The 15,988-nt window shown below is 42.2% G+C and overlaps 2 protein-coding genes across 3 annotated transcripts; one reads left to right on the top strand and one right to left on the bottom strand.

Annotated features, from left to right (window-relative positions):
- The first annotated feature begins 1,039 nt into the window (after positions 1 to 1,039).
- On the top strand, positions 1,040 to 3,710 carry LOC147429801 (muniscin carboxy-terminal mu-like domain protein). 2 transcript variants are annotated; one of them, XM_086496033.1, is made up of 2 exons: positions 1,040 to 2,735; positions 2,878 to 3,079. In XM_086496033.1, the coding sequence occupies exons 1-2, from the start codon at positions 1,186 to 1,188 to the stop codon at positions 2,939 to 2,941; spliced, it is 1,614 nt and encodes a 537-aa protein (XP_086352159.1). In that variant the 5' UTR covers positions 1,040 to 1,185; the 3' UTR covers positions 2,942 to 3,079. The 2 variants fall into 2 exon arrangements, with proteins under 2 accessions (XP_086352159.1, XP_086352157.1); XM_086496031.1 differs by having other exon boundaries at positions 1,042 to 3,710.
- A 5,282-nt stretch (positions 3,711 to 8,992) lies between these two features.
- Positions 8,993 to 12,934, bottom strand: LOC147429802 (scarecrow-like protein 14). Its single transcript, XM_086496034.1, has 2 exons — positions 12,328 to 12,934; positions 8,993 to 11,489 (listed from the first exon to the last, which is right to left on the bottom strand). The coding sequence occupies exon 2, from the start codon at positions 11,445 to 11,447 to the stop codon at positions 9,426 to 9,428; it is 2,022 nt and encodes a 673-aa protein (XP_086352160.1). The 5' UTR covers positions 11,448 to 11,489; positions 12,328 to 12,934; the 3' UTR covers positions 8,993 to 9,425.
- Between the last annotated feature and the right edge of the window lie 3,054 nt (positions 12,935 to 15,988).

Here is a 15,988-nt window from a genome sequence, read left to right on the forward strand (position 1 = left end):
TGGCTTGTGGGATTCCTTATCACTGTTGTGCTTTATATCCTTAACAATTAATGCACAATAAACAAAGCGTAGTTAAAAGTTGAAATATGCCAAGCTTTCAATAAGAGAAACCTCACCACACCACTAACCTCAAAAACGCAGACATATATCCAAGTCGCCTCTGTTGCGTGTTCTCCAAGTGAGATGATCACGAGCTTTTGAGAGTAGGCTCACACCCAGTGAGAGGGATTGACAAGTTGAGACATAAATAACAAGTGGGGAGCAGCAATGATAATGTGATATGAGGCAAGCCAAGTCAACATGTCGACGCCAGGCTTGGGGGGACCACAACCAGAGGTATGCCCATGCATCCGAGGCCTTGAGAGCTAAAGTTCTTGCACTAGCCATGAGTGGAGCACAAGCCACCCTCACAAGCTCCTTTCACATCATCCCAGATAGCGCACTTACGTCGGCAGTGGATGGGCGACATATTGCATGCAAACAGGCCTTGCGGTCCCTCATTCGAAGAAAATAGAACCCTCTGTGGCAACATTGGAGGATGGTAATCAACACCTTTAATTGTCTTGCAAGCAAGAAAGCAACACACATAGATGCCTGCTCTATCTAAGAGGGAAAATAAGGCAGCCCTAAAAAAACACAGGTCACTCACATGAGTGAAACCATCAATAAGCTCTTCATGGATAGCACCTCCGATAGTCCAAGTAGGCAGTGCAACATCATGGCATAGGGGGGAAGAGCCCACACACAGAGAAGTTCCATGGTTAGAGAGGTCGTCCCAAACCTAGCGCTATGGATGAGTGCACAGTCAAAAACCTCTCATAACCCTAACATAGTCTTTAGTGCAATCCCACCACCCGTGACCCGATGAAAACATGACACGATGAGACCCATTCAATCCAATCAAACTTAAAAATATATCTCACCACTCATGAAAACGTTCAAGGCAAGTCGCCACACTGGCATCCCAGCATCTCTATAGCCTTCTCCCTTTGGGCAGGCCAAAAAGCTTCTCGTGGGCACTTCCTGGCTCCATCCTCCACCCGTTCATCATTTTCAACAACGCCATAGTTCCAATGATCAGTCCATGGTTCGAATCTTTAGCCCGTGCATGCCTAGCTTGGATGAGATCTATGCTTTGAGACAACTTAGATCTGCCCATACAGCGAACAGGAAGGGAGGGCGAGCATGGCGTGTTTGGCTGTATCGCTCCAGCCCGTAAACGGGCCAGACTTGCTACTGCAGACCAGAGAATGGTTCCCTCCTGCAAGAGGCTTGTTAGCATCTTCCAAGTTTAGAGAAACCCGCGAGACGTACGCAGCAGGAAAGCGCGCAGGAACATCCCCATCGGCAACAACAGCGACAGCAGAAAACTCAGCTATGGTGGAGGGCCTTGGCGATGAAGCCCTCGCAGCCTCTGGTGGGCATGTAATCGTTGGTAAGGAAACCAAATTTAGAGTTTTCTATCGCCTTGTTAACAATATCTATGTGCTTGCCATTACTAGTGCGGAAAATGATCGTGATGATCTGCCTGCCAATGCATTTGAGTGTGCGGGTATTGTGAATCAAGCAGTTAGCGTGCTTGTCGCAGCCTGCAAGGGCATTGATGTTACCTCTGAGAAGGTTATACGCAAATATACGGAGATCTACATGGCTCTTGATGTAGTATTGAGAGGTGTAAGCGCAGCCCGCTTGTCCACCATTCTAGCTAGCATTCATGGTGAGGGTATCCCGCAAATGGTTCTTTCTGCTACAGATGCAGAAAATCGCGCAAGGGGAGCTGAGAGTTGGTATATTGCTAAATCACAAGCGATTGAGCATCTGGCCAACATCGATGCGCTCTCTTCTTCAACATTTGAGCTACCGGAGGAAACCATTGTGGCAGGGGATGAGGTTGCAGCAACTCTTGTGACTACCATACAAAACTCTGCCTCACAGCCCACACAACAAGCTGAGGAAGAGAAGCCTAAAGAAATAGAAGATCCGTTTGCTCCCAGTGACAAGATCAACAAGCCAGAAGAGCTCGCTGGAGCTTTCAAGAAGAGCAAGGATCCCGCCGATGTAACTTCTGCTCTTGCAGATCTTGAAGTCCCAAAAACAGTTGCTGGTTCCAGTGCCGGCTCAATAGCTGTTGTTATAAAGGGATTTGAAGGGGACTATGGTGGGGTCGATTCTGATGCTGCTGGCTTTGGAAGCGAATTCGAAGGATTAGAAAATAGTGCATTTGGGGGAGGTTTGGATGCGTCCGAATTTGTGCCTGCTGGGAAGGACCCAATAGACAGAGGGTTGGGTGGGCTGGAAGAGCTGGGAAGCGGAGGTAAGCCCACAGGTCCAAAGGTAGCAGTTGCTGACACTGCAAAAGAAAATGCTGCAATAAAGGAACTGACAGTTGAAATAGGAAAGCCAGTGCTCTATCTTTCGGAAGAAGTTTTTGCCGAATTTAAAGGCTCGAGGCTGCGCAGAATAGGGATGCAGGGGTCTCTTTTCTTGAAATATAATGGTGCACAAGAGACCTCTTTTTCTTTTCGCATGGATGGCTCTGTGGGAGTGAGAAGAGCAATAATGAAGAACACTTCTGTTGGCAGTTTAGGTCAGAATTTGTTCCACGTGCGCAGCAAACCCTCAGAAGAGCCAGTGGCTATCATGAAGTACCGTCTACACCCACAATACACACCAGTGCCTTTGCGAGTTCGGCTTGTCACTCGACAAAGCGGGTCCCTACTTTCTCTCATGATACAGTATGTAGCCAATCCTTTCCTACCTGCCCCTCTCCAAGATGTTAAATTTATCGTATCCCTACCTTATGCACCATCCTTATTGAAAATGTCACCGAAGGGGTTACTCAATCGGCATTTGAAGGCAATCAGTTGGCATGTGCAGGAGGTTCCGTTGCAAGGTCCGCCAGGTTGTCTTCGCGCGCAGATGCCTTTGGATTCTGATTTGAGTGATGCAGATGTGGAGGGAAAGCTTCTACCAAAGATCAAGGTGATAGCATCCATAGAGTTTTCTGGGACAGGACAGTCATTGTCAGGCATTACCCTTCTTCCTGGTACAGAGGGTAATACTGACTACACCGTGGGTCTTCACACCTTCAAGGCGTCCAACTATTTGTGCGACTAGGAATCTGGAAGCCATGAGCCAAAAGGTTTGAGTATTTGAGAGAATCTGCCATCTGTCTGTCTGCAGGATCTTAGTTGCTGCCACCTCAGGATGAGCAAGGGCAATCGTTGTTTTCCTTCTCCCCTTTGAGCTTGTGGGAGGGATGTGTACGATAATATGCATGGATGTCAGGTGGCTCGAACAACCAGAAGTTGGATGTAGATTCTATGTAGCAGAAACCAGCTTCTGAAGGGATGCAAGGAAATTTCTGGGAGGGCAAGTCAAACACATCATTATACACACACATTTTTCGGTGATAAATTTTGTCATGGCCAACCATTTCATCTGTATGCTTTATAAACAGAGTGGTTGAATTTGTGTAATAAAGGAGGATCCCAACTACTTATTTTACACACTGATGTATCGGGCAAAATAGTGCAGTTTTTTTGACTTGGGTGATTGATGGGCTAAAAGGAGCTTCTAGTCGGATTCTGCCTTCTGCTTCAGCTTGATTCCCCTATGCATACTTGGTAATATCCTTTTCACAATTGACATTTAAGGTTATAATTGTGGATTGAAGGTATTGGTTCAAGCAAGGATACTTTACGTTGTTTTGTGTTGTCTCTTTAGGTCTTGTCTGTCTGAAGGTAGATAGTGAGGGTCTTTGTTTTATTTTAATGGAGTTGGCAAACAAGGCATTGGTTATCTCAGTATCAATTTTCTCCTCTATCTGATGGGGCTCTGCTTGGAGTGTATCAGGTATTTGTTTTAGGTTTTGCTTTTGTCAGGTAATATGCATGTAAAGGTTTGAGGAGGTGGCTTGGCCCAAAGTTACTGGCAGCAGTGTATGAAGAGTACTCGTGTGGACAGTGCAAAGCACAAAGGGCTTTAAAAATGTGAAGAAAATTGAAGTTTTATCAGTTTTTGGCTGTGATGAGGTGAGGCCTTAAGCTGTGCAAAAGTGTTAGTAGATAGCTTTCAAATTATGACCAAATCTCTTCTCCTCTTTTCTGCTAGCCCCCTGAGAATGTAAACAGATGATATGCACGGACATGAACAATTTTACAATCTTTTTGGTTATGTAGAGCATGACAGCAATTTGTAGTAATATACTATTGTTAAGTGCCGGATACCCACAGGTTGATAAAGTTACGAGGCAAATATGCTTTCTGTCCGTCACTATTTTGTGCATTTGTGCTATGCGAGTTAATGTGGGACATGAAGATTACTCGAACAGCACAAGCAGATGTGTTGCCTCATCCTCTGTTTCACGGGAAGAAGAGGAAGCTTATGACTGTCCATCTTATGGGCAATTAGCCCTCTACAAAGCTCCCCATGTTGGGTTGTCAAGCATCGTAGGACAAGGGTTGAATGCCTTCGGGCTTCATGCTCATTACCTTAAGCTCTTATTTTGCTCTATTCTAAAGAAAATTTAGATCTTAGGGGATTCACTCGAAGAACATTTTATATGTCATGTGTTGCTTGGGGCTCTCCAACCACGCAATATCAAATGTAGAATGGTGAAACCATAGACCAAAATGTGTGAGGTTTGTGTCTACTCCATAGCAAACGACCACTACTTGGCCCATTGTTTTCTTGAAGCAGACTTTTGAGTGCTCCTAATCTGAAGCAAACTCCAAACGTCCGCTATGTACATGCTAAACTTAAATGCAAAACAAAAAGGTATTCCATGGAGGTACCTTCACCACAATTTTAAAAGGGATGTTGGTATAATTACAAGGAAATGTACCCCTTTTCTAATCCTATTGAAAGCTAAAACATCATTGTGTCAATGCTATACAAGCTTTGGTTAGATCCTTATAATTGTGTTGTAATGGTCCTTAATTTTTCCTATATTGATATTAAAGGCTTTTTAGGATTGAAGAGTTGTTTTTTCAAATTCTTTCTTATGAACCTTACTACCTTTAAAAAAAAAAAGTCAAGTTTGAAGAATTAAACATGATGCCTTAATGTTGAGATGCAAATACACTAGAAAACAAAGTGTCTTTTGTAAAAGTGAAACTTTCATAAATCCCTTGAACTCTTGGTGCACCCAAAATCGAACTTAGCCAAAAGTTTAGCAATGGTGATCAACATGCCTTCAAGAGACGGATTATTGCTAGGACAATTTTTAAATTGAAAACGACAAGTTTTGAGATTACTGATGGGGCATCAAATTCTATGTCTAGAGATCTAATATGGTCACTTGGTCATAGAGAGTTTTACCATGAAGTAGAACTATGTTGATAATGTCTAGCCCAAGATGAGCATGCCCTCTCCATGTTGAGGCGACTCCTTATATTACTAGAGAGTTGGTTACATTGATGATTCACATGACGACTTGTCCAGCCACACACCACAATATTTTTACACTAACACATTGTGTTGATTTATACTGTGAAGATTGCCACACGCATACTACGCTCCACTAGTCTTAAGAAGTAAGGCAACGGTCACGTGATGCATAGTTATCATTTACTTAATCTGCCGCATGCATGGTCACACAAACACCTAGTTATTTGTCTTATATACAACTATGCAAGTCATTTTGTAAAACTATGTTATTGTTGGCATTGTTGCATCAATAACATATTGTTGATAATAAGTGCACGAGTGACCACATCGTAAGAGCTCTATCTACTTTTCGGCGGAAAGGAGCCAAGTGCAAGATGAGGGAGAGGGTAAGAGGTTCCTTATGATGGTAGGAAATCCTCCACTCTCAACATGTAAAAATTAGACTATTATATTTTTGTAGCTTAGCAAAGAAAATTTGAACTTTTAAAAAACTTGTATCTCCTTTTCATATGCTACCAATCTCGGGTGGTCTAAGATTATTTTTTTTACCATTTTAGATTGATTGGCTATACATACCATGTATACAAGCAAGGAAAAAAAAAAAGATATTTTACATAGGTTTAGGGAGAGTGTTTAAGGTAATCTCTTCTCTTTTTCTCAAGCTAGCATAGCAGTGTCTTTGGTTGTCTAATCTAATTTTGAGTGTTATTCTTTGCAAGGAATAGAAAGTGATGTAAAGAAAATATGTTAAATGTTTGGGAGATTGCTTCTTTGATTAATTTTCATGCATGATGTGCATGGTGGGAGCTTACTTCAGTCCACCTATAGTTATGATGTGTTTGGCTTATGTATGTGCATTTTTCTAGCTATCTAGCAATGGTTATCTCGAATTTTTTAATAAGACCTTTGAGGATATTGCTTATGTAAGGCATTGCGATGACATCACTTTTTTGTGTTAGGATTTTGGGATGTACAGTTTAATTGGGATGTGGCCACTTATGACAGCTATAGAAATTTTGAAATATCTCTTGTTTGGAGCTTTGGTATCTTAAAGAGATGAACAAGTTTTGGAGTGTGTGCCCCCGATGGTGCCCTACCAGAGCTCACTTGCCATTTATGGTAAGTGGGATGATGGATGTATTGAAAGGACTAGGTGCTTGTTAAATTGTATTGGCTTTTATGACTTGATGCACAATGTTTTGCAACCATTCTATGCACTTCTCTCAAACACGTCCTATGGAAATATTTTTGTTAGTTTATGACTATTTCAGTTTTGATCATGTGCCAAAATCGTACAAAACTATTTTCGTAACATTGTCTATGGTTATGCATATTTTGATCTTAATTAAATGATAAGTTACTTTCAAAATGCTATCGGGTTTTTATCATAGAAATACCATGTGATTGCCAACTCATTTAGTATTCATGTTTCCGAGGTTTCCTTGCCATTAAAATGCACTCATGAAAATTGAAAACTTGGATGGCACTAACTTTTCTTGTGGAATCAAAGCCGTGAACTTTGTGAAAATGGTTAATTGGTACGTATTGAATGAGCTTTCACCCTCAATGATTATACTCTCTATTACATAGCCAATAGCTACTAGAGGCTTGATCGGGCATTGAGTCACCCGTCGGAGTGCAACAATGTGCATACCTCGGTTCAGGGTGAGGATGCCCATGATGGAGTGTCGGGCTTAAAAAATATTTTCTTGCCACCTAGTAAAATAATTGCCATGGTAAGACTAGTCTCACGCATGCCTTACTAAAGTTTTAAATGTCAAGTTGCTATACATCTTGACCATGCACAGAAGGGGTTCCCAAAATTTACCAACATGTTGTCATTGACAACATCGTAGACATGAAACTTTGGCTTGCAATGCATTTACAAGCCGTTCATTCGATAAGCTAACACAATTTCAACCGCTCAAAACATTGCAAATTTTGTACTTTTTTTGGAAAAATGCCCAAATGAATTACATGGTGAAGGGAAACTAGATGCAATTGCTACAAAGGTAGGAAAAATGCCATTCCATCTAAAAGGGGTAAACAACCCTAAGATTAGGGTGAAAAGTGTACAACCTAGTGGGCTTATTAGTCTTTGCCTTTTCCTGTAATTTAGTGTTTCATTCTATCATCAATGTTGCATGCTTCATCCATAATGTGCAATTTCTAGTGCCGCTATGTAACATAATGTTGTGCTTATCAAGCTATTTGACCCCCTACTCTAAATCATCCAACTTTGCTCAAAATTCTTATTTGGCAGGTTTTGAGATTGTTAAGCTAGATAATTCCCTACTTAAAGCTTTCATGCATAAGGTTGTACATATGGCATAGTAGCATGTCTCTTTGTATAAAATCACCATATTTTGAGGTTCTTACTAGAGGATGGTGAGTATCCTAGCTTGATCAACATCTATTCTTTGGGAGGAGAAGAATATTAGCACAATCTCTATTCGACTCATAATCTTTGTGCTTGTAAAAGCAATGTGTGTGTGGGACCATCATCCCTATGTTTCCTTCTCAAGCACAACATTGTTCACCTAGAATGAAGAAAGCCTTGAATGTGCCTTGCATGTTCTTGAGTGACCCTCTTGAGCAATTACTCTCCTAGTCAATGTTTCAACCATGCACATGCATATTGTATAACAAGCACAATCACTTCAAAATTTAACAAAAACTGTGATGCTGATCATTTGCCGTTAAGATCTGTCTTAAATGACATTGTGTTCTCTCTCTTCCACTCAATTCACTGATGGAGGTTCTTGGCATTATCCAGCTAGAATGTTGTTAGCTGGTCCCCTTTGTGTTGATAACACCAAGCCTAGCTAGGGCAACCTCCTACAAGTACCGGTCGCCTTGGTGTTGATAACACCAAGCCTAGCTAGGGCAACCTCCTACAACTACCGCCCATGCAGACTTACAATACCAAACTATGTCAGAAATGATGGAGCATGAAGTAGTAGCAAAAGATTTGTTAAATCTGTTTGTGACGATGGCAAGCACCCAAACAAGTTGACAAAAGTAAAGCCCATCTCAACAGTGACAATCCCATGACAAACATCAAGGAAATAGAACACTACGATTCCCTAAATTCATTACATGACTGATATTTTAATGCAACTTTGGGGAGTAGTCTTGAATCAGGACCCTTCTGGAGTGACTATAGACCAAAAACTGACCCTCTGATGCTTTCCCCTGGCCTGGAATTACCAAAGGCTGGGCTGATAGCATTATCCCTTTGGTTGCTCCCAAAGAAACTTAGAATGTCCACATGCGACAGTATCAGCCCGATCCAAACAAAGTATAGAACACAGGAAAAGTGCACATCGATTAACCTTCTCAAGATGAGAGAAGAAGAAGAAGATAACCTTAACGTCGTAGGAAACTATCCCAAGAGACCTTAAACCCGACGAGGAGAGACAGAGAGAGAGAGAGAGAGAAGAGAACAACAACAACAGACAGGAGTCCGACATTATCCACATTGAGAGAGAACTCTTGCCTTGATCCCTGATATTGCTTCAACAGGCATGGAAAAATCTTGGTGTGGACAAGCGGCCACCAAATAAATTATAAAGCCAGAGGTCCTAGTCACACGAGCACAGGTCTAAACTTACCAACATTTGGAAAAACAAGGTGCAGAATCACATGGGCATTCTGAAACAAGAGAAACTTCACATGCCCCATTGAATGCTTTTATACACACACAAGGATGTATGTCTTATCTCTCTTCTTTTGTAAGGCATGTTTTAGCATGCCAAAAACGAAAGAAAGGTGCCATAAAATACATATAGGCCACCTGCACAAACACTACCAGGAATATCCCATTCACCACTGCAGAAATTGGTCAGGTTCCTGAATGGGCTAGAACCCCATCAAAAGAACAAAGAAACGACATACAACACTTCAATGGCTCGCAAATCTCTCCCATTCGTCCTTTCTATATGACCATGTAAAACAACCTATCAAACAAACATCCCTTATATTGTACAATGATAATTTACCAGTTCGACGACTCTCCCCCCGTGCGAGCCATTTCAAAAACTCTCTTCGGGAGAAGCCTTCCATGTAGACATCGCATGCAGCATACGCCCTTTCCAGCCCATTAACAAATATTGGCTATCTTCAGCGACAGTGTATTCCTTGTGACAAGATTTAAGCATAACATGCACATTATTCTTGATTTCTTCATCAAGGGGCAACTGTTGAAACCCCACTTCCTCAGTTACAGCTTGCCAATGCTTGTATTTATCAATCCTTTCAATCACTTCTGTACCTTCACATGCTACTATATGCAATATGGCCTTACCCAATATCTCACTTTCAAATACCAGACGATCGGTTGTGTCCTTGTTGATAAACGTTTCAAGCATGTCGAAGACACTTTCGAAATGGAACAGAGCTTCCCTAAACCTCCGCGTGAAGAAGGGAGTGCTGTAGGATCCAGTCACTATCCCCTGAACATATACATCCGGATTGATGTCCCGCCCTTGCTTCAGAAGCTTGGACCTCAAAACAGAAGAATCCAAGGTTTCATCCATCACATATCGCAGTAGAGATGTTGATAATATCACAAGCACCTCATCTGCACTTCTAAAAGGGCTCACAAAATCCTGCATACGCAAATCCTCCCGTATACCAGCCCATGCAGTATACTGGAAGGGCACTCCACACGCGGCAGCACAATCTGTTAGCTGCCGTCCCATTCTCTGGACTGCCTCTGAAACAACTTCAGTCTTCGCGGGCAACATAGAATAGTGAGGAAACCCAAGCCCTATCACATGCACCTCAGGTGGACCTCCAGGCCTGTCTGCAAGAGCCTTAAAAAGAGAAGGGTACTGAAATCCATCCACCTGAAGTTCCAAAATATGTAGTTTGGAAGCTCTCTTTGCAACATTGAGGATGCTTTCATTGATGAAGTAATGAGAAGCTTTGACAAAGGGACAAGATGACATGTACAAGTAAGTAGCCCTCAGAATCTCAGCTGAAGTCGGGCGTCGGCGAAGTAGCCCAAGATACAATGGCCAACCTGTGCCAGAGAACCGAGCATCCATTGCCTCGGCAAAATAATAAGCAAGGCGTTCCGCACCATTCCCATAAGGCGAACAGTGTTTCTTTACCTTGTTCAAGATCTCCATCGCCCGTTTTATGTTATTTACACCCACTGCCTGTGCGCATTGAACCAGCAAATCATTAATATCCACCAGTTCTTGCTCTCCCTCTCTACCTGATCTAGCCTTTCCTCCACTTTTTTTTCGAGGCATTGATTTCTCCCTTCTTGGTTTCAACCCCTTTCCTGTCTTATCAGCAGCAGGTCTCTGTGACTTGTGGCCATGGGAGGAGCGGAGTCCAATGTCATCTTGGCTGCCTCCTTTGACTATTTGAGTCATGCAAAGACCCTCTGCTGAACTAGCCTCAAGCGAGTATGGAGTTGAAAAATTCACCGTAGGCTTAGGGACCGGTCCACGAAGGCCGGTCAAAAGCAATTCATTTCTTGATGCCTCAGGGACAGCACTGAAAGAGCATGGTGAATCTATGTCCAGGTAGCTCAAATGAAAGTTGCTAAGTGTTTCAGGGTATGAATCTTCAGAAGTAGAGGTGAGGTCACTATCCGGGGATGTCGGATTTCCACCATCAATTTTCAGGGGTAAAGTAGGCGAATCCTCTTTCAAGATGGCCGCAACCTCAGTTGCCTTTGCCTGATAAGCCATGTACTCTGCATGGCTGAGAAATGGGGTGTTATTAAATGATTCATCATCATCTGCAAGAATACCAGATATATACGATAAAGCAGGATCAACCAGCGGTTCGTATCTGCAGGTGTTGATATTCAACGGAGGCTGAAAAAGGTATGTCGTGTTTATTGGCGGAGAATTTGCAAATTCGCCAGACTGTGACAATGCCCTGAATTGCGAACCCACATTGCGGTTGCGAGCCTCTATCTCTGTCTGTGCTTGCAGAAATATTTCTTGCAACACTGCAGAGAAGGAATTTTGAAACCCCCCATTATCTCCACCACCATGTGGATACTGTAAGCCTCCATTATCCATATCTCTCATACTCTAACAAACAAGACCTTTCACCGAAAACCTACATAAGTACTGCAGAAGCAACAAAAATGAGCAAATTTCAAACTTCAATTCAAGGCTTGCACTTTGTGGCATTTAAAAAACCAGAGAACCAATTTGCAATGCCAACATAGATCATTGCTGCATCAGCATCTATACTGTTGAAAATGTCCAAAATCGTACAATTAATCCTTCAAAAGATTTGTGCAGTAGAGCCTCTACAATTTGACCTAATCTCCACAGTAAAAGTTCCTTTCTACTTCTAAAGCCTCTATCAGCGCAAGTCTGAACTCCTTTTTGGTAATAACTGCAGTAATCAGGCAATTAAATAAGCATTATGTGCTGCACCGTAAGAAGGCAAACAATTGCCAGGATGCGAGGTCCACTAGCACCAAATCTTTCATGACACAAAAAGAACAGCGTGCCAGTTAATGCAGAAAGAGGACCATTGAAGGCACAGTAAATATTGAAGCTAAGAAAACAATCCTGCGATATTTGTCCAGTGCTTTATGAAAGGAGAAAACATCATACTTTCCTTTTCAACCCTAGTCTTTGAACCAAGCAGACTACAAGCCAAGTTATTCACAGTATCTATCTAAGTAGAGAGGATGTGACAAGCTTCTTAGCACATTGGGTTTGCAAGTCAAAAGAAGAACCTGTGTATGCAAGAAAGGATGTCTTTCCATAAATTTTATATGAACATTAACCAAAGTAACACAAAACTACTGTTCTTATCAACCATTTGTGAACAATTCATCCAAAATAGTGATGTATGCCAAACAAATCATGGGAGACAAACAAAACAGAAAAAAGAAACATTGTCCCTGTCCCTCGATTTAACCTGAACAGATTGAAGAAGCAGAAAACCAACCTCCTGCTACAATGACGCAGGGATCTGGAGAAGTTAGCTCCTTCCAACTTCAACTGCACTTGGGGGGGGCCTTGACGAGCAGGCAGGGAAGCTCTGGTAAAATGAAAGCGCTGCCTCGAAGACTTGTGAGGGAGAAACCACAGAGAGAGAGAGAGAGAGAGAGAGAGAGAGAGAGAGAGAGAGAGAGAGAGAGCAAATATAGGAGCTGGAAAACAGAAAGAGAATTGATCAAAAGGCTTGCGATCGTAAAGCACAACAGCAAAAGGAACGGAAAGAAAAAAAAAAAAAAACCTAAAACAGACGGAGAGTGTGTGTGTGAGGGAGAGAAACTCTAGAAGCTATGGTGACGAGAAAAACCAACGGACAACAAAATACGAGCAAGGACAGTCATGGCAAAGATGAAAGGCGTGTTATCAGACAACCCACGAGCACGCAGAGAGAGAGAGAGAGAGAGAGAGAGAGAGAGAGAGAGAGCTTGCAAGGTTCAGCTGCTGCAGATGAGTCCCGCAAATGATTATTAATCTGCTGCTTTAGTACAAGCAGCAACACGACACTCTACTGTTCAGCTTAAAGATCTCCCACCCTCATTTTAGTGCCTAAAATGCCCATGAGGGGCTATGAGTCCCCATGACTCTCTCTCTCTCCCCCCAAAATTGACAATTGAATCCACTTTCTCCCTTTACAATATAATTTATTTAGTAATTTCATTGACTCTGTTATACTCCTTTTCTGATTTTGAGATATGCACTGCCATCGCTAGCTTAGGGGGATTGTTTCTATGGGTCTCATCGCATCCTACAAGATCTCTCGTGAGGCATCGCCAACGACAAAGCAGAACGTAATCTTAAGAACAAAAGTAACCTTGGGAACAAATGGATTCTTGACATCGTGTCATCGCTCCCGCCCTCAGTTTCAAATGCATACACCTTAGCCACAAACTCGTGCATTTCCAGCGTTAACTTGGCAAAAGTTGTTGCACACACATATGGAGAAGAAGCAAGAGAAACTCAAGGGCACACAAGAAGTATCATTGAATGTGTTGATACAAAGATAAAGCTTGCCCTGAAACAATAGGAATATCTACAAGCAAGGGAACAACATCTTTTAGTGAAAGAAATAGGTCCTCCGATGTCCTAAGTGTTGTCACACATAAAACTACCATATCATTGTAACAAATCATCCCTGGCAGTGATATGTTAAACATGAGCTTGCACTCCTTTATACGAAAGTGACAAGCCCTAATGTGCTCAATCCACATAGGGAGTAAGCCCAAAGCACAACGAAAAGCTTCGAACTTGTCATGAGGCAAAGCCTTTGTGAAAAGATGTGCAGATTCCTCTGTAGGCACATAAACCAAACTGATATTTCTAGTAGAGTGTCTCTCCTTGACATTGTAATTGCCAATGCTCTCGAACCATTATTGAAGATAACATTGGTATGGTGCATTCTGCAACCCAAAACAACCTAAGGCATCTACATTAAACGTAGTTGTGATTGTATGTTTAGCTTAAAAACTAGTAGTGGCCACACTCTTGCTCAATCAACCATGATATCCATGAGTTGTCAAACATGAAACAAAGGCCATTGTGAACACACAAGCAGTATCGCAACGACCTCACTCTGAGTCCGAAAAATCATGTAAACTTGGTAGCAATGATCCCCCATGGGGTAAAACAACCCAAGATGTATAGTTCCACTCAAGTATTGAAAGATGCATTTTCATGGCATGCCAATGCTTAGATTGTAGGCTATGTATAAGTTTATTCGTGTGACACTACAAACTAAATATATGGCCTTGTAATGCATACATAAATAAGGCAACCAACAACCTAGTGATAGATAGGGCCACTAAAATAATCTCCAATATCATGAAGACTATGCTTCAAATCTATCTCCATAAATATAGTAATAGGCTTGCAGACTTCAAGCAAAAATCTATGCAACAATGTCTTAATATACTATGTTTGACACAAAGCAACACCTCCATTACAGTGCTTGAACTAAATATCCGAGTAATGATGCAAAGACCCAAGTCTCACATCTCAAAAGAAGCTTCCTCATGAAAATTATATTTCAAAAACGTAGTCTTCATGTCCAATTGAAGTGCATTCCACCATTAGGTCTCCCCAATCTCAAAAAAATAAAAAGGCTTTCAAAACATCTTAAGTGCAGGTGAGTTTAGGTGGAAAGTCGAAAGACCTTTTGTGTCCATATAAAGAGGTGGTAGACTTCACATTGGTATACTTATGTTTCTCTTCTCTTTTATTTTTCCTTTAGTGTCATAAAACCTAATATCTAACCAACCCAAATGATTTTCTCATGTTAAACTGATCATTTAATGTGGGAGAATAAACGAGAAAAAGGGTTAAGATATGGACATTTGCTTATAGATCTATCTCAACACAGGGCCAATGGTAAAGGGGCCCAAATGAGATACGGCCTATCAAAGAGCAAGGCTAACCAATGGTGCATAAGACCGTAGGGTTAGCTTCATTGAAGACCTCCAATAATTAGTGTAAAAGACCTTTGACCTTACGTAAGCTAGGATTGAGCTTGAGGTGGGAACCGGGCCCAAGCTTGAGGTGCTTGTCATGCTTGATGACTAAGGTGCTTGAGGTGCCTAATGACTGAGATGCTTGAGGTGCTTGAGGTGCTTGATGATTGAGATGCTTGAGGTGCTTGTCATGCTTGTGATGCTAGGGTTGTACTTGAGGTGAGAACCCAGCCTAAGCTTGAGGGGCTTAAGGGCCAAGCTTGTGGTGAGAACTAGGCCCAAGGCTGAGTGGCTTGAGGTGTGCAAAAGTCAATGCCAATTCCTACAAGGAGGGGGCGAGCCCTACATGAGGGGGGATATGAGAGAACACACACACACACACACACACACACACAAGGCATGCCTAGTACAAAGAAAGCAAAAGGGACACTTGTCAAGTTCCTCCTTATGTTGCCCTCATGGTGTTCCTGAAGCCTATTGGTTGGTCACCCAAGGGATTTAATGAAAATTTAGAAGATTTAATTAATTGTTTTAGCATTTATCAAGTCCTCTCTCTCAAAGGGGAAAGGGGGACACTTGTCCCAAGACTACCCTTGTTGCCAGGTATGACTCCTGCTTATGATTGGCTAGGCCTGGAGGGCTCCAATGAGCTTCAAGCATGAGCTACCAGGGGGGGGGTCGACCAAAGCTAGTAGGGGGCTTGATTAGGGGATAAAACTCTCCCACATACACTCTCATTGTGTGAAGTGCAAAGTGAAAGAGCTCCCTCTCCTTCTCCAAGCAAGTAGAGAGGTTGAGAGCCTACGCCAACACTCTTGGCTATGGAGTGCAAATCCAACCAAGAGCCATGCTTCAATGCTTAAGCTTGCTATCCTCTCCATCTTCATTACTATGCTAGCAAGAAGAGTGATGATAAGTGAGGAATTAATTCTTTCTCCTATGAAATGTTTCTTCTTCCTCTTCCCTACCTTCTTTCTGTGCTAGCTCTCTCCACCTTCGAAGGTGTTTGAGGTATTGGGATTGAGGCTTGGGATAGTTAATGCTTTCTTCAAAGTTTATGTTATGCTCGTGATGCATGAAGCTTTCCATCTTCATTGCATCACCTAGGTCACAAGGAACCCAAAGATTGTATTGTAACAAGTCTCTCTTGCTGGGAGAAATCATAAT

Source organism: Adiantum capillus-veneris, chromosome 22 (assembly GCF_014529385.1).
Source record: "Adiantum capillus-veneris isolate H3 chromosome 22, ASM1452938v2, whole genome shotgun sequence".
Lineage (NCBI taxonomy): Eukaryota > Viridiplantae > Streptophyta > Polypodiopsida > Polypodiales > Pteridaceae > Adiantum > Adiantum capillus-veneris.

What these genes read in the sequence shown, in the direction of transcription:
- LOC147429802 (XM_086496034.1), bottom strand. Translation starts at nt 11,447, where the DNA reads ATGAGAGATATGGATAATGGAGGCTTACAGTATCCACATGGTGGTGGA.
- LOC147429801 (XM_086496031.1), top strand. Translation starts at nt 1,186, where the DNA reads ATGGCGTGTTTGGCTGTATCGCTCCAGCCCGTAAACGGGCCAGACTTG.